General features: G+C 40.3%; 1 protein-coding gene across 4 annotated transcripts in view; it reads right to left on the reverse strand.

Moving 5' to 3' along the window:
- ttll5 (tubulin tyrosine ligase-like family, member 5) overlaps positions 1-22280 on the reverse strand; it is an 86691-nt gene that overhangs the window by 7311 nt on the left and 57100 nt on the right. For all 4 annotated transcript variants that reach the window (XM_041812255.1, XM_041812257.1, XM_041812256.1 and 1 more), the window contains 2 exons: positions 12302-12500; positions 7153-7355 (listed from right to left, as the gene is read on the reverse strand). In XM_041812255.1, the coding sequence (XP_041668189.1) occupies positions 7153-7355; positions 12302-12500 (402 nt within the window). The remainder of the gene's footprint in view (positions 1-7152; positions 7356-12301; positions 12501-22280) is intronic.

Raw genomic sequence — 22280 nt, forward strand, 5'->3', positions numbered from 1 at the left:
AGGTAACTTACCGGTAAAGACTGGGTTAAAAATGCATCAACACATGCAGCTCACTCTAAAAAGTTCAAGGACATTTTCAGGAGTTTTGTGCATATGTAAGCACACTAAACTGTACCTAAAAAACCTTTGTATTCATTCAGCTCTAAAGCTCTTTTTAAAAGCTGAAAATTCAAATAAATATGCTAAGATGACTGCTTTCAGCAGTGGGATGAATGTTTTTGGGCATATTGTCTGATGAGTCATCTTCTGACAGGAGAAAAGTGGAGTCAATTTCACATAGCCTCTAGTCATCAGAGGCTAGTGGGGGTTAAGTGTTTACTGAGAGCCTCTCATGAGCTATTGTGACAAGCAGGGGGCAAATTCCTGTTCCTTGTCCTGGGTGATGTGATTTTCTTGTTGGCAGGGATACTGTGGTGATTATTGACTACATGGAGCTGTTGGCCACTCACAGAAACAGGAATGGCATAAACATGGTGTTTCTTACGGGATGAATAGTCAGTACAGTAGTATATAGTTTGTATGTTTAGCCCGCAGGCTTTTCAACAGAAGTCTTGAGCTCACAGTCGAGGAATTACACAGCCCTTTTCATATAATCACACAGCAAATACAGTGTTTTCACAGAGTAAACCATTATAAGAGCTAGTGAGGCGTAGAGCACACGAACAGACACGTCTGTAACTTTATACATTAAATCTGTTAAGCATTTTTTAGGGGGAACAATAAATAAAGCTTAGCTGGCATTAACCTCTCGCCCCATAACAGCAGCTTGCCAAAGGAGCATTAACAAGGTAATGAGGGTACACACTGCCTCCTTGTAAGGGGCTGCACAGTTGTTCTTTCATAGCATTGCACAACCACAAATAGAGCTGGCCCACTTTTAAGCGTGGCATACCTCAACAGGAAGCGACCCCTTTCATATTGAAAGTGAAAAAAAAACACTTGACCTCGGGTTCTTCACATCACTTTCTTTGTCAACAGTCTCTCACTCAGTCAATTCAAGAGGCAGGCAGCAGCTTGGATGATATTTTAGCTTAAAGTTGGAAATTTCACACTTCTCAAGGAGAGCTGAAGTTCTTGTATAAACAAAGCTGAAGTGTAGTTTGATTTTTTCTTGCATTCAGGTAGCTAATAAGTTCTAATGTTATTCAGACTCGCCAAAGGGGATACAGTTTAACCATAAACACACTTATGGCAGCTTCAGTGTATACAGTATCCTGTGAAAATACCTACTGTTGTGGCTGATTAATAGGGAGCAAAGGCAGTGGCAGGACTGACATTAATGGTGCCGCTGTAATTGTCACCCTATTAGTAATGCCACAAGACAGCCCGGGTTTCCGTAGTTACAGCTGCGTCTAGCCAAAACCTTGCAAACAAAATACCAAACAGGCTCATTTATTTGTGTTACAAATTGGTCCTTTCAAAGCCTTCACTGAAGTCATACCACTTTGAGATGTTGCAGCCTCTCTGGATGAGAGTTGTGGGCTCTGGTTTGCAGCTGTGGCGTGATGATAGAGTGGAGAGTCCTGCCATGCAATAGAGACACCAACATGAAGAAAATCTGCTTCAACTAAGTGCTCTGCATATTGGATTAGCCAAAAAATCAAAGGAGCTGTCACTCAGTGAGTGAATGTTCAGCATCTTTTAAAGCTTGGGTGATGAGCTTTGTGCAGATTCTGGTGTTCCCTTATGAGTAAGGTACAACATCTCATCTTGTTACTGATTTTGTCCTGTATACGTGTTGTTTTTATTATTTTCACTTAATTCAGAATCACACACAATAGACGTTAGTACAGTAAACAAAAGATAGGCATTAAGGGAAGATGGAGGAGTGCTGATTTAATGTTTTTTTCTTTTTCGTTGCCTTCTTAGCCATCCATCTTTAACAGCTTTTCTCCTTTGTTTTGTCCTAAACATACTTTTACTGGAAGCAGTGATATACTAAACTTAAATTTGTGTTTGATAAATCACTTCTTTGTTGTAACAATGATTCTTGCTAATAAATCTTACACCGTTAAAAAGCCTGTTTATTTCCCTTTTAAATGGTGTCACATTTGTAAGGAACAAGCATTTGTGGGATGAGCAGCAAAGCTGAGTATATGGGTTGCGCCCATGAAAAATTTACCAAAGCTAAACAGCTTATTTTGCTGTTGCTATTGACTCTTGTGTAAAGCTTCTGCTACCCCTAGGTGCTGACCATCAACACCTGTGTGCATGGGCCCTGCTACAGTGTTCAGTAGGTGCCTTCTCCAAAAATCAACATGCCACTGTTCTGCAAAACCAAGTTGCAGCATTATTTGGAGTATGCCCTCATACAATCTCCAAACTGAAGGCTGAGTTTCATACAATAACCTGAACATGTGGAGGAACATTAATTTCAACAATGAGTCCAGATTCTGCCAACGGAGATTGGATTGTAGGGTCAAAGTGAGGAGGAGACGCAGAGAACGCTATGCTGATTGCTGCATTGAAAGAGTCACATCTTTTGGTGGAGGAGATAGTGTGGGGCGGCATCTCCCCTTCTTCACTGGAAAAATGAGGCTTGTTATCATTGGAGGCAATCTGGAAAATTTTTCATGGGTGTGACCCCCATACTCAGCTCTGCTGCTCATCCCACAACTACATGTTCCTTACAAAGGAGGCTTTCCAATGCTATAGGATTTATATCAAGGAAGCATTGCTACAACACAGAAATTATCTACCAAACATACATTTTCTTACATGTTGTGCTAGGTTTACTAACCAAATAGACCTATGGAACAAATGGCCAATTATTGAAGTTTTGTTCATGAACAAGTCTATTCTAGCCAGCTTCCCTTTTTGATACTTTTTTATTGTTATTTAATCCACAGTTAAAAAGCCAAACTGATATCGATTGAAGAGCCATTTGGGCGCCAAAAGACCATCTCTTATTACTGAGCTGAGCCAAATGATCTGGATCTCTAAAAAGAGACTGATTCCCATTGCGAGGTTGGACAGATATCGGGTTGTTGGAAACGGACCATGTGTGAGTATGTCTGACACTGCTCCTCCTGACTCTAGAAGGAGGCTTTTAATCCATGTCTGCTTCTGTTTCTCTGTGAGCTTTTAAAACTTTTCAAATCTTTGGCACTTTGGTAGCACTTCTCTGTACAGAAATCACTTCCTTCTCCCCATCTGGAGTTCTCCACTGTGACTTCATCTGCAAACAATCCATCATGATAAAGTCTACTCTCATTATTATCTGGGCCGTAAGGTATACCCCCGCAGCCCCTGCCGTGCGGGGGCGGTGCAGTCCAAAGGGCACCGCCCTTGCCTGACAATTTTTAGGATAGGGGATGTATGCACCGCTGGCAAGCCCGCATTTGCCCATTGCAGCGCAGTGGTACAAGCACAATAAGAATCTGCAATTATACAGAGTAACCAATTACAGCTCATCCTGCTTGGTACAGTCTGCCTCCTGTAAGCATAATGAGTAGTCAATAGACATGTTAATCAATGTTACACTGCTTTTATGACAGCATCGGTCCATTAAAACCCTGAATTCTACAGAGCTATTTGCACTATTCACCGGTAAACTGAGAAATACTGTCAGACTAAATGATCAGCCAATTGTTTTTTATCACCTCTCAGTCATTTTCTGTGGGCAGTGCTGTTGCTCTCTCTCTTACACCTGGTTGGCCAGGGAGGAGGATCTGACTTATCCATACCGTCAAATATAAAAAATACAAGGGCCCAATTAAGGTGAGCTGCGGGGGGCCCATGGATTTGCGTTACAGGGCTGATTATTATTTTATCACCTTTTTTATTTCCTCACCTCTGAATGCCTATCTTGTTGCAGTTATTCCACAGGAAATTCTTTTTCATAATCGTTACTGGTATATCCTGACTCTGTACATTAATTTGTGTTTATTTGTCCATCTCTATAGACTAGTGTTCACAGAGGGGGATGTCTGTTTTTTACATTTGTTTATTCTTCCTTATTGTTTAAAAAATGAATAAAATGCTTCAGTAGGGTCCATTTTGTTCCTGATTCTCTAGTTTACTTTTGTGAGTCATGAGGAGGTATCAGTATTATTCCAGCCAAAGCGTCCTTTAGTCTTTATTCTTCAAGGTGAAGCTGACTCAGACCAATAACTGGACATAAGTCAGCAGTTTCAGGAAAAAGTTGACTGGATAGCACTCTTCTAGGGTTTTAGCAGGACTGCAAATGGAGGAAATCATTTGGCTGCATCAAAGGAACTCCATTTCCTCTGTTAAACAGGGTTGAAAAACCACATGTCAGTCTGATAAACAGATTCAAATGTCAATATTCATCTGTAGAGTATTACTATGGGAAAAAGCCAGTCTAATGTGTATCAAACAATTTCAGAGTCAAACAGCTGGCTGGAGGAAAGTGTTTGGAGAACTGGATAACCTTGAACTGTTTGAAAACACCCGGTTCAGTGATTCTGTTATAAGTTGGAAGAGCACAGGCTGATATTGAGATGAATTTCAGATGGGATTCAATGCAGAGGTATTGAGTTAACCCTAAAAAAGAGAGCTGGGAATAAAGGGAAGCAACTTATTATCCCACTATTCTCTGCAAACAATCATCTTTTTTTCCTCCTGGACTGAGTTGACTTTTCAATTACTCTCTTTTTTTTTCTTTTCCTCCTCTCTTTATTCTTTCTTTTATTGTTTCCATCAGTACATTTTTCGTCCCGAAGCTTCCGTTTTTCCCACACTCTCCCCTGTCACACTGGTCGGCCGCAAAAATGCAGGACATAGGAGAGTGTGAGGGGGCTCTGGAATTCCACATGCAGAGGGTAAACACAGCCACTGCCAGGAAGACACACACACGGGAGCAAACACAGCACCTACCGGCTGCCCTAACCTACTCTATAACCCTGCGCCCCCCCCCCCCCCCCCACTCTTAACTCTTTAGTTCCCATGTACTTTGTCCTGTCTGCTGAGATGACTGTTTAACACATCAGCTGAGCGTCAGAAGGCCTATAAAGTCACAAGAAATAACAGAAAATAATGAATAATATATAGAACTATTTTCAAATCCAGTTCTTCTTCTTAGATACAAAGGTATTGTAGTAACTGTAACTGTGTGCATAAAAAAACATCAGCTCTAGTCACAAAGGTTTACTGTTATTGTGTAATTTGGCCAGATGTTGGAGTAATAAAGTACATAAAGCAATTGAGGGGAAATAGCTAGCACTGTTTCATTCCTTTCCTTTCATTTTCCCTCCGTGCTCTTCAGCTTATCTCCAAACCAAACAGGATCTAAACAGCGCTTGGAGCCTGGGCCCTCTCAATGAACCACTCTCTGTTTATGGTTCAGGCAGAAATCAGGCCTGTGATGAGGTTGTTTACCGAACAGGCAGATACAACCCGGGGCCAAAAAAGCTGTGAGCACTCCAGTAAGCGCATATTAAAAACTCTCATTAGCACTGGCCGTGTCCGCTTGAACTCGGCAATCCCCAGCACTTTTTGTCTCCATTCACAGGTGGCGGCCAAAAAATGCCCAAATGCCACATCACTGTAATTAGTTCATGTGCTTCAACCAATGCTGCAATGGAGGAAGTAAAAGCTGTGCTGCACTTGAGTTCCCAGGTTCACACTAAAATACCACAGACTGTGACTCTAGGACATTTATCGTATCGTATCGTATCGTATCGCATGGCATGGTATCGTATCGTATCGAATCCCTTTTGCCTTATTTTACCAATAACAGCCCAAAAAATTCAAAAATGCCACCAATTTATTTTTAATATACCATGTACTTTAATATGACCATAGACCATATATTGTGTCATATCACATCTCATTGTATTATATCATATTATATACCTTTTGTCTTATTTCACCAATAGTGGCCAAAAAATGCTAAAATGCCACCCCATTTTTTCAATGTGCCTAAATTGATTCTGCAATGGAGGAAGCAAAATCTGTGCTGCTCTGGTGTATCTTATCATGAAATCAGATGAGATTATTCTATCCCAATAGATTTTAGATTTTACTATTAATTTTACCATTATTTTATAAGTTTCTATTTTGACTGATTTTCTTATTTGATAGCCACGTGTTATTGTTTCATGCTTTGCTTTATACTGGGAAGCACTTTGGTCAACCGTGGCTGTTTAAAATGTGCTGTATAAATAAAGTTTAACTGGACTGAATCATGGTTTATCTTTTCATACTGTACCTTACAGTGCTGTATTGTAGCGTGTTATACTGAGTCGTACAGACATCAGGTGATAATATTATTTTATACCCAATATAAAATATTGGGGCGACTGTGGCTCAGTAAGAATAGTTGGTTGCGTCGTATTCAGAAGGTTGTGGGTTTCATCCCCAGCTCACATGTCGATGTGTCCTTGGGCAAAACACTTAACCCCAATCTGCTTCCACTGCAGCGTCAATGGCGTTATTAATTAGTTAATACTGATGGACAATTCTCCATAGCAACCTCCACCATCAGTGTGTGACTGTGGGGTGAATGGGTGTGAATGGTGTAAAAACCACTTTGAATAGTAAAGCTCAAGTCCATTTATTTACCACACCCCCTCTACCCCTCATTATACACATCAGAAAATAAAAGTAGTCCAAAATTCATCAGAAAGCCTACTTTGCAAAGGTGGGGCTCTCTCTTTAATAACCACAAAAAAGGTGAAGCCAAGTTTTTCACATTTTCTTGTCTTTGTTAGTAGTAGTGATGCCTATTGTGAATTCAATGTTGGCATTATTTGTACATCAAAGTCTTATCACAACATTTACTGTGCCTGGACAGCTGTGCAAAAGGCATACATTGCTCTTAATTGTCTTGCCAAGAACCCCCTCATCATTGTGGGCCTCATTTGTGAGTCCCTTCCATAATGGCACCCACTGTAATTACTTAATGTGTTTTAATTGATGCTGCAGTGAAGGTAGTAAAATCTGTAATGCACTTGAGTTCCTAGGGGCACAGTCAAGTGTGTCATGTCATGCTGTATCGTATCCAGTTGTTTAGAATCCTAACATATCCCATTGTGCCCCATTTCATGACAATGCATTGTATTGTGTCGTAATGTCTCATAAGCAGGTGAAATTTTTGGTAAACTCTGAGGGATAACTGATTAAGTTGCATCACATTCCAGAAAGACATAAAGCTTTAATAAACATAGTCAGTTTTAAGGTTAGTCTTACTTGATGAGGCGCTTTTTTGTTGTTTTCCTGGTCTGTCCCTCTCTGGCACTGCTGGGTGGCTTTGGAGTGTGGACAGGACTGACACAGGTTTGGATGTTGCTGTGACCATGACTGTGACCGGGTTGAATGTGAAAGCCAGGAGGGGGGCAGCTGAAGGATTTTGTGGGAGGCTGGGAGTGTAGAGTCTGTTCTGGAAATGGAGCCTAAAAAGCAAGAAGGACAGTGATTATTTAGGGCCAACAACATGGTGACAGTCAAGTTGGTTTAACACATTAATAACTTAGTTGCAAAGATATCCTCAAGTTGAAACCCTTCTGCACTGTATACATACTGTACAGTGCAATATTCCAATCAAACGCTATTCAACAGTGCAATTTTTATGCCAGTTCCTGGTCCTCCTGCCACATTTCTGAAATACTGATTATACTACAGTTATTTCAAAGAAGAAGAGAAGGGACATCGGAAGAGATAGAGATTCACAAGGATCAATGCTAGGAATATTTCTCTTTAAAAAAATATACTATGGTACTTGCTGGGTCAAGAAAGCTGATAATAACTGCAAGACTAGCCAATCTCAGTGCTTCTACATCTTTATGTAATACACCGTGTTCTACTTGGCTTGAAATGTAAATCTGCTTAAAACAAACTTGTTCTAATCACCTGTAATGGAGTGCTGATTGAAGGTCATTGAAGGTTTGTTTCTGAAAGTATCTAACAGTACTTAAGGGCAAAATTTAAAAAAATTAATTCCAAAAGAGGAATAAGGAAGTGCGACCCATTTGGACTGGGTTTGTCATGTGGAAAATATGTAGCCTCTGGCCATTGAGGTGAAACAGCTTGACATGAATTAAAGCAGATATAAATGAAATGCCATCCAGTATCAAAACAAGCCCAACATTTTTTTTGCAGTTGGCTGCACTGAGAGGCAAATTCTTCAGATTATTTATTTGTTTTTACAAGATCTCTTCAAAGGCTTGGGAAGGGTGAAAATGCCTCTTTCATTCTGACATAATATTTAAGAGGCACATTTCACTCTCTCCTTGCAGCGCTGGGGAATGCTTTTCATACATTCTTTCCACATCTCATGCCTATGCTATTTTCTCTACTGCTTTATACGGCTATCTAACAAGCTCACGGTTTTCTAGCTTCACAATGCTGCTGTTCAAAGGCCCGGCAGTGTGGCAGGGAATATCTGATGTAATTTGTGTGTTGACAAATGAGAAGCTGAGTTTCCAGGTTGCAAGGCCTATGGCCGCAATTCAGTTTGAGCGGGGCCAGGAAGGGCACCTTTCTTTGGCTGCCAGGTGGCCTGAGGCCAAGCCTGTGGAGGAGCCGGGGAGTCTGCACCCAGTAACTGGAACGTGGACTGCAGTGCCGGAACAGCCCCCTGTCTCTTTTCTCTCTCACAGAAGAACCGTTCACACAAAAGTTTATATGAGCTCTCATATTAAATGAAGGACTTCCTTTTGGGACTTCAGTTAAATCTAAAATGATTTATTACTTTTCCCATGAAGACAGAAAAGCTGGCAAGGTGAAATCAGGGATTGTAATAAGACTGAATCCCCTCTCTTATGCAGCAGTAGATAGTAGGGTCTCATCACTGACTAGTTCCTGGACTAGGACCAGGCCTGCCCATAGAATTGGTTGGCCCCCTGACATATTGACAGAATGGGCCCATCCCAGTAGGTGATCTATTGATGATATCAATGCATGTGAGTTGGATGAGTGGCAGTGGTGTTGGCGTCCTGGCTAACAGTTCCCTCAGTTTTGAGCTAAAAAAATGTCTCAAGCTATAACTGGATTCTAAAGTTAAAAATATTTATTTGTGCCAGTTTTTAACCTCTTTTAACCACTTCTTCCAACCATTTTTGCCACTAGTATTTACCACTTTTCATCAATTTTGCACACTTTTACCTATTTTTGCCATATTTTAGCCCATTTTCATCACTTTTTCCTCCCATTTTTGCCATTTAAACACATTTTGCAACTTTTAAACCCCTTTTTTCGATGTTTGATATCCCTTTTCAACAGTTTTTCTGCCTGTTTTTGCCACTTATGACCCATTTTTGCCATTTTCTTTTTTTTTTTTTGCATCTGCTTACCATTACACATTTCTGCCACTTTTTCATCTTAAATTGCCATCATTTCTGCCAATTTTTTCCATTTCTTTTGTTGCCAATTGTCAGCCCTTTTGTCACTTTCAAAAACTTCCCCCCACTTTTTCGGCCTGTTTTTGCCACTTTAACCCATTTTCCACTTGCTGCCAAGTTTTTGCCTCTATTAACCAATATTTTTTGCCACAATAAACCAAATTTTGCCTCTTTTTACACGTTTGCCACTGATTAGTCATATTTCACCATCTTTTTTGTCCCATTTGCCAATTTAATGCAATTTAGCTACTTTTAAAACCTCAACACCACTTTTCTGCCTGTTTTTTGCCACTTTTTAAACACATATTTGACACTTTCTCCCTATTTTCTGATTGTAAACCCATTTTTTGTCAATTTTAAATGCAATTTAACTATTTTCATGACCATTTTTGCCACTTTACACCCATTTGGATTCTACATTAAAGAAACGGGTTTACATTTTGAAGAAGGCTATATGCCAGGGTTGTCCACACTTTTTCCACTAAGGGACACATACAGAAAATTATAAGGATGGTGAGACCACTTTCATATACCTAACCCTTATGATATTGAAGTCAGTAAATCCAGTCTAATTTAGGTAAAGATGTGCTTGGTAATTGGATATGCTTAAATGGCTAGTTAATAGCTGACAATGCAAAAAGCCAGTCATTTCAAGGATTTTAAGGAGGCCAGTTAGATTTCACAATAGCCCTGGTTGGCCCTGGCTATCACTGGCTCTACTCTAGTCAGAATGAGAATGATGCTCCATCTACCAGAGAATTTACAGTGTTGTCTCAGTTTAAGTCATGAAAAAAGCACATCAATAAATTGTCCTGTCAAAATGTTTGTTTACAGAATTAGCACAGTAGCGCTGCCTAGTGCTCAAGCTAAAATACACACTAATCCAAATGAATCCATACCATCTTCACAGATAAAATAAAGACAAGAAAGCTTCATGTCCTAATGTAGTCCATTTTTTATTTATGTTTTTGCTGCAGGCAATTAAAAATGGGCCAAGAGCCGCATTTGGCCCCCAGGCCATAGTTTGGACACCTCTGCTGTATGCTATGACACAAATAAAAAAATATTTAATGCTTTGATGAGAGTGATTATTATTCAGGTTAAAGATAAAATATGGTTATCACAGCATAACTTTAAAATTGACTTCCATGGGCCCCCTGTTTGGCTGGGCTCCATAAAGCTGTCCCCTTTTTTCCCCCCTTATGGGCGGCCTTGATTAGGACCATGTCAGTGCGTCAACGAAATGTAGAGACAATTGTCTTCGGGGTCAAAAATCGGTGAATGAGTAGTATAAAAAATGGCAGAATAATAGAAGACCTTTGTTATAGTACAACTCACATTGTCTGGTCAAACTGGCAGAGGCCCATGTGAGTGGAAGCAGGATTTTAGGGAGGGACAACTGATTCAGTGGTGAGACAACCATATCCAGTGTCACCCTTCTGGTGAACTCATTTTGTGAGGGTTAAACAACAGGATGACTCTTTTTGTGTAGTTCTCATTTGGTTCTCACAGTGCCGCAAACCTTTTCAGATTGTGTAAGATTTTCCCTCCTTTTTTAAAAGCTGGAGTATGATGAGACACGTCAGCTGTAAGAGAAACTCAGTCACCTGTGTTTAGACTGTAAAACAAGGTGAAAAGAGGAATGGCACAAGTGGAAAGAAATGGAAAAAAAGTGACCTGCATAAGGCTGCTGGTCCAAGCCAACAGAAATGACCCCTTAACTGTAGTAATTGGGACAAGGGTTGTCATGGAACAATGTCAGTACCTAATTACAATACCAAGAATGAAAGCATTAGTAGCTCTCTTTCTTTCCTTGCAGTATTTGGTCAAAATATGATTGAAGAGTTTTTAACATGGTATCAAACAGTATCAAAGTAACAAGAATTTTTCATAACCTTAATTGGTGTGCAACCTAGATGATGAAAAACAATGACACGAGAGAAACTACATTCTCAAGGCGGATTGGAAAAAACTGGTGTATTCTATCATTCCGTCCTGTAAGCTGTCCCATGACACTCTCCAGTCTCCATTTCTCTCCATCCATGGAAAGACTTCAAAAAATCTTCTGGAAAATAAAGACTTTCTGTCTTTCTGTTAAGATCCTCTTACAAAGCAAATGTATAGAAAGTTAGAGAGACGATCTTTTTCCTGCAAAGATTAAACTTAAGCTGTGCGAAATGAGAGCCCACTCTAACTTTCTAATCTCCCTCTTAAAACAGCCAAATCACATCTGCCATGGCTAGTAAGGCATGACTAACATTTCTGTCATTGCCACATCGCTTCTCCTGAGAAAATTATATCCCAAAAATTTGATGTGTGTTGCAACATGAACACAGATGGGCTCAAATCTGATACGAATTGTAATGGTAGAATTATAACGGACTTCAGCACGGGGGCCTCTCTAGTGCCCTCGTGGGCAGCATTCCTTTATTACTCACTCTCCCAGTTTAAGCCTACTGGAGTCACTGAGCCAAACGTTGTAATCTTAAAGTGAGGAATCATTTTGGCTCTCCAGGAATGAGCTTCTGTTGAGGATATTCCCACTGAACACCATTTTGTTAAGTGGTTTGGAAAGATAGTCTCAAAATAGCTGTGTAAACGCTGAAACATGAAAGCTTTCCCCTTGACGTGGGCGTATTTTTCACTGTTTTGGACAGCATTGTGCTTAGGTAAGGGAATATTTTGTACAGACACAAATATTAGGGTTTTTCTGAGTTATGGCTCAATAGTTCTCAGACATATTCAGTCTTCATCCAAGAAAAGACATCAAACAAAAGATGCTCCACTAACCATTACTCTTAAGTTTTTTTATTGTTTTACTAAAGCTAAATTTAACATTGAAGGTCTGGGCAGATTTCGAATATGAACAAACCCCAGTTATAAAAATTTGTTGACACCCTAAAAACTCTATGAACAGGGTGTTCCCTTCCATAATAATATAAAATATAACAACAATAACCTAACCATGAGTTAATAGGGAATCAAAATCTGTGTGCTACCTGATGTCTGCAGTGGCTTTGGTCCTGAAATTGTTGAGACTGAAGTCTTTGCTGTTGTAGTTTCTGGATGGCAAACTGAAGCTGGTAGCTTCCTTGTGAGGGCTGGTAGTGCTGCTGAGGGTTCACCCCTGTAACCAAGCTGTAGGCGTTCTGCATCTGCATGTCCCAAAGACTTTCTTGATCCTTCACGGGTCTGTGGCTAGTAGAACAGAAATGAAGAGAGGTGAGTGAGAAGGTGGGAGAATTAAAAACCATGATAACAAACCTACTTTGTCTTTGCCTACTTTGGCTTTGTAGCAAAACCATCTGTTGAACCATAACTGAAAATAGTTATCAAGGTTGGACAATTCACTGAATAAATGATATATTTCAACAAGAAAAAAATCCTGTAAAATTCAGATATAGTGTCTGGTTAAGAGTTTGAAGATAAATGATAGTTTCTGTATGTTTAATTCAAAGTGACAGACAACTGGTGGTTTGTTTAAAGATTGGAAGCAGCTAGCACGACTCAGTGTTTGGTCACTCCTGTTAATTAGTGAATTCATGTTTATTAATCAGAGACATTGCCACAGGTGTAAAAAAATCAAGCATCTAGCCATGCAGTCTCCATTTGCAAACATTTGCGATAAAAAGGGGTCTTTCTCTAGTGCTCAGTGACCTCAAGTGTGGTACTGTGATGGACGCTACCTTTACAATGAGACGGTTTGTGAATTTTCATCCCTGCTGGATATTCCACAGTCAACTGTAAGTGATATTAGTAGAAAGTGGAAGCATTTGGGAACAACAGCAACTCAGCCATTAGTGAAAGACCTCATGAAATCACAGTGTGAAGTCAACAACTGCTAAGGCGCATGGTGTGTAAAAGTCGCCAACGCTCTGCTGATTCCATGTCTGAACATTCCTGAACTTATGTTGTGAATGTACGCACAAAAACTGTGGAGCAGGAGAATCACGGAATGTGCTTCCATGGCTGAGCAGCTGCATGCAAGCCTCACATCACCAAGTCCAATGCCAAGCATCGGATAGAGCACACTGGACTGTGGAGCAGTGGAAACATGTTCTGTGGAGTGACTAATCATGCTTCTCTGTTTGGTAGGCAGATGGGCAAGGCTTGATTTGGTGGATACCAGGAGAACGCTATCTGCCTAGTGGTACAGGTAGGTAGGTACTTCCCATGGGAAATGAAAGGGTTTAGGGTTTGTGCAAGGCCCCTTATCTCCAATGAAGGACAATCTTAATGCTTCAGCACACCAAGACATTTTTGACAATGCTATGCTTCCAATTGTGTGGCAACAGTTTGGGGATGGCCCTTTTCTATTTGAGCATAACTGTGTCCCAGTGCACAAAGCAAGGACTATAAAGACATGGTTTGATGAGTTTGGTGGGAAAGAACTCAACTGACCTGCACAGAGCCCTGACCCCAACCCCATCGCACACCTTTGGGATGATCTATAACAAAGATTGCAAGACAGGCCTTTCTTGTCTGACATCAGTGCTTGACCTCATAAATGCTCTGCAGAATGAATGGGCCCAAATTCCCAGAGAAACACTCCAAAATCTTTTTGAAGGCCTTGTAGGAAGAGTGGAGGCTGTTACAGCTGCAAAAGGGGACCATTTCCATATTAAAGTACATGTATTTGAATACATTATTACAGTCCCTGTTGGTGTAATGGCCAGGCAGGCAAATACTTTTGTCCAGCTGCTTCACTCTAAGCTAAGAAATGCTAAGCTAAAATCTTATGCTAAGCTCAGAGTTTCTTCCTCCAATTCATAGTATGAAAACTAAAAAACAGCTCTTAACTGTCAAACTGCATCGAATTGTTGTGGGTCTGTAAAAAGCAATGCAAGCTTTTTTGTTATTATTGTGACTATGGATCATAAAATATTATTTAAATAGAGATTAATGGTTGCTAGCATAATTCTGAAATTATCACATTTTATAGATGTAGCCATGGGGTAAAGGGTAGCATATTAAAATGATGTGTGCTATTCTTTCCTTAAATCCTCCTCTAAATGAATGTACTACTGGCTCAAAACTAATCCTGGTAACAAGCAGAAAATAACCTGAAATACCTTGAGATGGTGTATGCTCATTGGCTCAATAGTGAGCATTAATATGATGGTATTTCTGCCCATTTTCCTTGTCAGTTAGTTTATCACCCAACCAAGCCAGGGATGTGACAGTAGCTAATTAATCCCCACACAACACAAGAAAAAAACTTAAAAAGACGAGACAGCTCAATGCATCCAAGTTGCTTCCCACAGAAGCCTCAAGTCAAAATGTTTAAATCAGCGTCAAAGTGGAGGGCAAGCCCGTGGCTAACACGAGCTGAACTAAAAACCTTTCCTTTTATTTTTTTTGCCTCAGTGCTCCCCGAGCTTCACGTTCCATTCACATCACAAAGCCACAACCTGGAAAGCTAGCCTTTTGACGAGCTCCACGAGTTTGTAACTGGATTATCTGTCATTAGAACTAAGCCTGTTTCAGATATTTTTTTCCTTTTTTTTTTGGCCCCTGCTAAAGCAATGAGGTGACCAGCCTCTGGTGTCTGAAAGGGAGGCTGGTGTGCTGCTCTGTATCATGCACTTAAGCCAAAAATAATGCCATAAAGAGCCCCACTGGGACAAGAGAGGAAGAAAAATGAAAATGAATGTGCACAAAATAGACAAAAAAAGTACAGCTGGGGATTATAAGGACAAAAAGAGTTATTGGAAATTTCCCCCTTTATGTGCAATAGCATTTTTCTGTTGGTCAGGAGTAAAAAGGAAACATTCTGGACTAAAATACCAATGGCTGCTTTAATTTTAGAACCACGCCATGGTATGATCTAAAATTAGAATTCAATTAATGTTACGAAACAATGCCCACTGTGGGATAATAATCTCATGTTGCTCAAGAGAAAACAGTCCTGTCCTGTGAGGCTCATTTAAACATACTAGCCACCCATGCTTTTCTCAGTTCACATAATGGCATATATATCACAAAAAACAACTGCAGCGACCAAAGCCAATTCAGCTCCTGGAAAACAAAGGCTTGTCTGTGAACCTTGCAAGGCCAGAGATCCTGGAAACGCCAGGAGACAAACAAAAACTAGTTCTTTGTTTACAGCAGTCATTTCCTTTGACTTGGCTGCAGTTTGCACACTGGACCGTGGGGACTCTCAGTGCTACTATTTTATTAGCATACCGCCTTAAATGGACTGCTTTTCCGGTCAACAACATATGCTTTCTGTGAGTCCAATTTTGCTGCAGGACCCCAAGGAGGAATCTTTCCAAACTGCGGCTGTCAACACAACACCACGCAAATAGTACTACGGATCAGCATGGATATAAAACCAGCAAGGGATCCAAGTCCAACACAGTGACCAATGAAATTTGTTAAAAGAAGTGAAAGAAAAGAGCAGTTTTACATCTGAGTTTCTCATCACTGAAGCAGCACATGTGTGGAGCTCCAACTATCTGGGACTTCCCTTCCTGCTGGACTTCTGTGAGCCGGTGTCAGCTTTCTTCCTGCTGAGCTCCCGATCCTTTAATATGCTGATATGACTGACTGTAGAACAACACAGCAGTGCGAGTCGAGCACATGTGCCGCATCAATCTAACTCAGCGTGAATGTGGGAAAATGGACCGTTTCAGATGACATCATGCCACAGCTTGTCGAGGCCCCGGCCTGGTCAGTGTAAACATCAAGACTGTGATGGTATTTCCAAACATTACTATGAGTTTGCTTACCTCGGTTTTAACGCAACAAATAACACTCAATGATTCGTATCTGGGGATTTATTGTAACAGGAGTCTAGATAGGGATGCTTGAGGCTGCTTTAGCTCAACTCTGGGCTAATAGGGTCCTAAAACTGCCAGAGATCAGTTTTGCTGAACAGGTTTACGGCATTATTGTTTACGGCATATTCTAGTAGAATACGCCGATATCTGTAAAAAATACCAATATAAAGAACCCCACCAGGATTTAGAAGGCTGGAGCGATGAAGTATTTTCATAGCAGTGCACGGGTTCAGTTGACAAAAAGTCTAGGGCAGCAGATCCCAACCGTTGTTGCACCATGGACTGGTTTCATTAAAGACAACATTTTCATAGACTGGCCATCAATGTGTGGGGGATAAAAATGCCTAAATAAAATGATAAAAAGCATCAACACAAAGAAGAAAAACACTAACAATAATGCTGAAACAGTAGGCGAGTGAGAATCACCTGTTACAATAAAGCTGTAGTTTAAGTGGCATTGTCTTTATTAAGATTTATTTTTGGGCTTTTCATGCCTTTATTCCATAATGGAGGGCAGTGGACAGAGTCCAAAATGGGCTGGATTCGAACCCAGGCCACCCGTGTACACAGGTAACGCCTTAGACTGCAAGGCTATCTGTGCGCCCCCGACATTGTCTTTTCAATGCAGATCTTTTTTAGTAGTCATAGGCTTCACTTCTGCTCATTTTGGCTAGCTTGTAGGCTTAATTTTTTGGTGTCATGTTACCGAGGCAAGCATCTTGACATGTGTGAAAAGGCAGACAGATGACATAATGGAGAGAATGCAATCATTTTTCAAAATAAAACATCTATCAGATTCCGATAGTCAACAAAATAGAAATAAAATACGTTATTTAGTCTTTCTGTATGGCCTAGTACCAAATGACTCATGGGCCAGTACTGGTCCATGGCCCAGCAGTTAGGAACCACTGGTCTAGGGGGTTATTGCAAAAAATAAAACAAACAAAAAAACAAAAAAACAAAGCCAGTCAGTCTGAGGTAGCCAGCGGGGTACCACAAGGATCAATTTTAGGACCATTGTCTTTTAATCTATACATGTTACCCCTGGGTGCTGTCATTGGAAGACATGGCATCTGTTTCTAAAGCTATGCTGATGACACTCAGCTCTACGTGGCTGTGTCTTCTGATTACACCAGCCAAATAGATTTAACCAGTTCAACTAGGACAAAACAGAAATTTTAATTGTTGGTTCAAAGGTTCAGAGAGAGAAATTGACCCCCAAACTACAAAAATTATCTCTAAACTCAAGCCAAGAAGCTCGAAACTTTGGGGTAATCCTTGATTGTGGTTTAAATGTTAAGGCTCAATGTGCTAGCATGTCACATAAAAAGCATTTTATCATTAAAAAAAAAAAATTGCAAAAGTAAAACCATTTCTCTCTTGGAGCCAAACAGAGAGACTAATGGACGCTTTTATCATGAACAGGCTAGACTACTATAAAACTCTCCTTTCTGATCTACCAGTGGATACTGTAAGTCAACTTCATTGATCCACTTTAAAGTAAAACGTTAGAATCTTTTAAGCTCGTGTTAACTTCACACCTTATTCTGACTATCCAAGCAAAAAACTCCCATAGAACTTGAGATGATGGAACAAGAAGTGCTAAAATGCAAACACGTTTCTTAGTTTTAGGACTCATTACAGCAGAGCATTGTTAAAAAGTAAGGACATTTGTGTTTGTTAATTTATTTCTATGTTGCAACAATGCCTCTTAGCAATAATCTTACACCTTTGGAAAGTCTGGTTATTTCCCTTTAAAATGGTGCCACATTTGTAAGGAACTGTTTTTTACTGGAAGGCAGTAAAATGTGTCCTTGTTGTTGTAGGCCAAATTTTCCTTGATTTCAAAGTTAGTTTTTAAGTTCTTTGGACAAACGTAAGTACCGCTGCTGTAACTCTGTCCTAGTATTAAAATACTGCACACTATGGGATGTGTACTGCAGTAAAGGTGTGTGTACTTGCTAAAAAACCTCAACTCATTCACTGGAATTTCACCCGTTCTTACCTTAAGGGTTCTCCTCCGTACAACCACATCTGGTTCAAATCAGTGTGAATAAAATCGTCTCTCCTTTTAAATCCAAAGGAAGAGACACATCAAACCAATTTTGTGGGAACTTTTTCCACCATCAAAGAAGTTTGAATTTTTCACCAGAGTTTTTTTTCTGATTAGTTGAGCTGCTGGTTCTCTGAAAAGGCTGTTATAAAATCCTTTGGAATGGTAATTCTTTATAAAATTCAACCAAGTCAAACATCGATGTACCAAAATATTGAACAGGACTAAAAATACCATGCACAGGCAGAGCTGTGGTATTTCTATCTGTCTGAATGAACGCTACACTGTGGATTAGATCGTTACTGGTTATTTGTAAGTAGAAAGAGAGTAATTTCTCCGTCAAGGTTTCAGAGGCTGAAAACTGACTTTCTACAAGGCAAACTTGCCATTTCAAACTCAATCCACAACTGAACAAGCAAACCAAATCACTCCAAACTCAGAGGAATCAGCCAAAAATAAGAGGATACTTTGTAAAACACCACATTCTGACACGGATGAAAGAGTGAGAGTTGTAATGGCTCAAATCATTAAAAAGGAAGGTTAAATGGTCATCATTATAAACGTAACAGAAGCCCAAATACTAGATAGGACCCAAAAGTTAGCAGTCGCTGTGTGAAGACGTGTAGCGGTGTGAGGCAGCAGCTCTCAGAGTGCTGACACAGCATACCTGCTAGATCCTGGCAGCGGCACTTCAAAGAGCCGTGCTCCTCTTTGAAACCCATCATACTTCACCCCTGTGGTTGCTTAAAGAGCCAGTGTGCTTAACAGCTTCAGTATGTTTGGCACAAAACCCTGAGCCTGGATGAAGGGGGGGGGCGGGACTCAGGAAATTCTGTTATAAGAAACAGTGGCGAGGTGAAATCAAGGCAATTTATCCTTAGATCTTATTAAAGACATTTAAGAGGTGCATGCCAAACCTTTAATTCTTGGACAGCAAGCAAGTGACTAACGGGAAGATGTAATACGCTATACATTTTTTGGATTGATTTGGATTAACTGGACTGCTACCGTACGTCTTTGATTTACTAGGCTGAAATTCAAAAAGCGAAAATGTAAACCTGAACTCACTTATGTTTGATTTATGGAGTGCCAAAGCAATGTATGTGCAGAATCTTTTAAAGAGAAAGATCTTATTCAGAAATGAAATGAAGGATCTAAAAGACCAGTGGAGCTCTGAAGTTTTAAAGAAGATCAAAAGATGGCTTATGTTTTCTCAGTATCGTATATTAAAGCTACACAAGCATATCCGTGAAATTACAAATTGTATTAAATCTCTTATTAAATCTCTTTTCTTGCTTTGTGGAAATAAAAAAGGCAAAAAGGCCAGACATTCCAGGAATTCTCTGACAGCCTGATACACAAGGAAGGGCTGAACTGGAAAAACAAGAGTCCAAGATCAAGGCCAAGCTGTCTGAGACATTGTCACTCACATATCAAGACAAAGAGAGAAAAGGGAGTCAGCGTCTATCCTTACATTTTCAGTAGCCAATAGGGTTGGTTATGCTGGCGTGGAACTGTAGAGCATGACCGTGGGATCATACTTGGTCCTTCTGCTTCCTTCCTTCTCCCTTCAGAGCAATGTGAGAGGGGTGAGGGGATGGGGAGGTCAATGGTTCCGAGAGCCTGGAGCAGACAGGCTATATGGGTGTTGACTTTGCCCCCTCACCACCGCCTCCTCACCCTGCCAGCATGCTTTACACACTCCCAGCACTCAGCAGCCAATTCTGCTGTTACTTAACTCCAACAAGCAGAGTTAAAATGGGAACCAAATCCCCATTTCTCCAGTAACATCCAACCAGCCTGCCCAAAGCTGTGTTGGCACCCAGCAGTTCTTTTCCAAAGGATAATAATCTTCAATCTAAAAAGTTGTCAAAGACCATTTAAAAAGCCGTTAGATTCTATTGAGTGTGACCAAATGGACTACCACAATCTGTCTACAGTGAGGGCTTGTGTGAAGCTGAATACACAGAAAACTTTCAGGACAGTCTTTAAAGATTTTATTCTAAATCTTTCAAACAGCATCCTTTTGGAAAAACTCCTGCACACTGTCTTACTTGCAAACATACATTCATCTGCACGGTACTCTGTACTAGACCTTCATCTGGCAAAGTGTTTGTGAAAAGCTACCAGAAGTATGAGAGGCAAGTCTTTTTCTTTTTTTATGCTTTTAAGATTATTTGTTTTTTTTTTCCCCATTATTTGACAGGACAGCTGAAGAGAGACAAGAATTATGGGGAGGGAGAATGGGGGAAGACGTGCACCAAATAGTGCAAGGATATGGACTCAAACCTGTTACCAGTGCTATGAGGGCTTTTGCCTCCCTATAGGTTGTTTGCAATCATGTGATCCCAAATGTCTGTTGGGGGGCAGGAAGTAGGGGGGGCAGCCATTAAGCACGACTGTGAACGGAGCAAAATAAGTACTTTTGTAGCTCTAAATGGGCATGTACACTGTGATTATCATCAGACAATTTTGAGTACAATCCCGACACTACACAAAAAAGTAAAATTTTCCACAGTTTAACCGATTAACCTGCCTTATAGCACTTTGTTCTCTCTGAGGTTGTCACAATAAAGTTTGCAAATATGAACTAAAATCAATATATTACACTCACTGTATGATTCATAAAAAGGCCACGTGGTAGTAACAAATAAAGATGACACTCATCTTTGCAAACTGCAATGCAGCTTTTTTTTCCAATGTTGGTCCTGGGGGGCTCACCTTTTGTTGAGATAACTGTAGGGGGTGCTCCAAGGTAAAAGATTGGCAAACACAGCCCTAGGCCATGCTCACTTCCATGCCCCTGATAACATGCAAGGACATCCAGAGTATGGTTGTGTCAATCCTCCTTCCCTCTCACTGGTGCCCTCAGGTGGCTTACTTGCCACATCTACAACTTACTTCAGCCTCAATTTTTGGCCCAAACATGCCCAAAAGTTCTGGATAGTACTGTAGATGTGCACATTTTTTTTTCTATTTTGAAACACAGAAACTTAAAAACCAAAAAGCAGCTCCACAGTAGTTTAACACTTAAATATAGCATCTCAACTTCCTTGACTTATTCACAAAAAGAAAAGGTGTTTATCCAAACTGCAGTGACTGTACACGCTCCTTCCTTTGGCAGTAAACCCCAGTGAGACTGTCACACACTATTTGGTCTCTGCTGTTGCCTTAGGGATGGTTAATAAACAGCAAACGTGAGGTTAAAGTTGACCGTAAAGAGCACTGGAGAACTTACAAGGGGGCAGGGGTGCTGTTTCAGCTGAATGCAAAAGAGGAGAGAAAAAACTGCAACAGCTTCCATTATGTTCCATGCCATTTTGAAGTAAATTACATTTTTAGATTAATATTTGACTTTCATATAAGCTGTTGAATTTTATTATTAAATGAAGGGAATGGGGTCTTTGAGAAACATTAGAAAGGCTCCTGTTTGTCTTGGCTGGCTTGAGGGGCGTGTGCATGTTTGATTGACAGCACTTAGCAGAACTGTTTTAACAAAAAGGGGATGACACACAGGAATTCAGTGTGTGTAATGATATTTGAATGACAGGACTATCAGGCATTTAACAAGAACAGACTTTGATTTTCAGGTTCATTTGTCTGATACAACATAAACTGTGTGCTATGAGACTAAGCAGCTAACTAGCTAGATTGCTTTCTTAGGGAAGAAGTTCACTTTTCCTCTGTTAAATTGTTTTGCTGGCTCAAAGTGCAGGGCAGGGGACAGACCAGTTGTGAAAATAAGGGCCAGTTTTTAGTTATAAAACAGAAATTCAGCTCATTTGCGGTTCCTATACAAATTGATTCTTCTCCTTCAAATTTTTCATGTTTCTTTCAAAAAAGCTATGTGTTTGGAGGTATTTGCTTGATGAGCAAGGCACTATCAATACTGAAAAGTATAAAGAGGTTTAAGAACAACATATGCTCCCATCAAGATGACTACGTTTTTAGGGAAGGCCTCGCATACTTCAGAAAGACAATCCTGAACCACATAGCGCATCCATCACAACAGCATGACTTCGCAGTAGAGGAGCCTGTCGTCGAGACCTTTCACAAATAGAAAACATTTGGCGGATCATAAAACAAAAAATCTGGCAAATAAGACTGACAACTGTTGAGGAACTAGAATCCTCAACAGACAAG

This window comes from Cheilinus undulatus, linkage group 18, assembly GCF_018320785.1.
Source record: "Cheilinus undulatus linkage group 18, ASM1832078v1, whole genome shotgun sequence".
In the NCBI taxonomy this organism is placed as follows: Eukaryota; Metazoa; Chordata; class Actinopteri; order Labriformes; family Labridae; genus Cheilinus; species Cheilinus undulatus.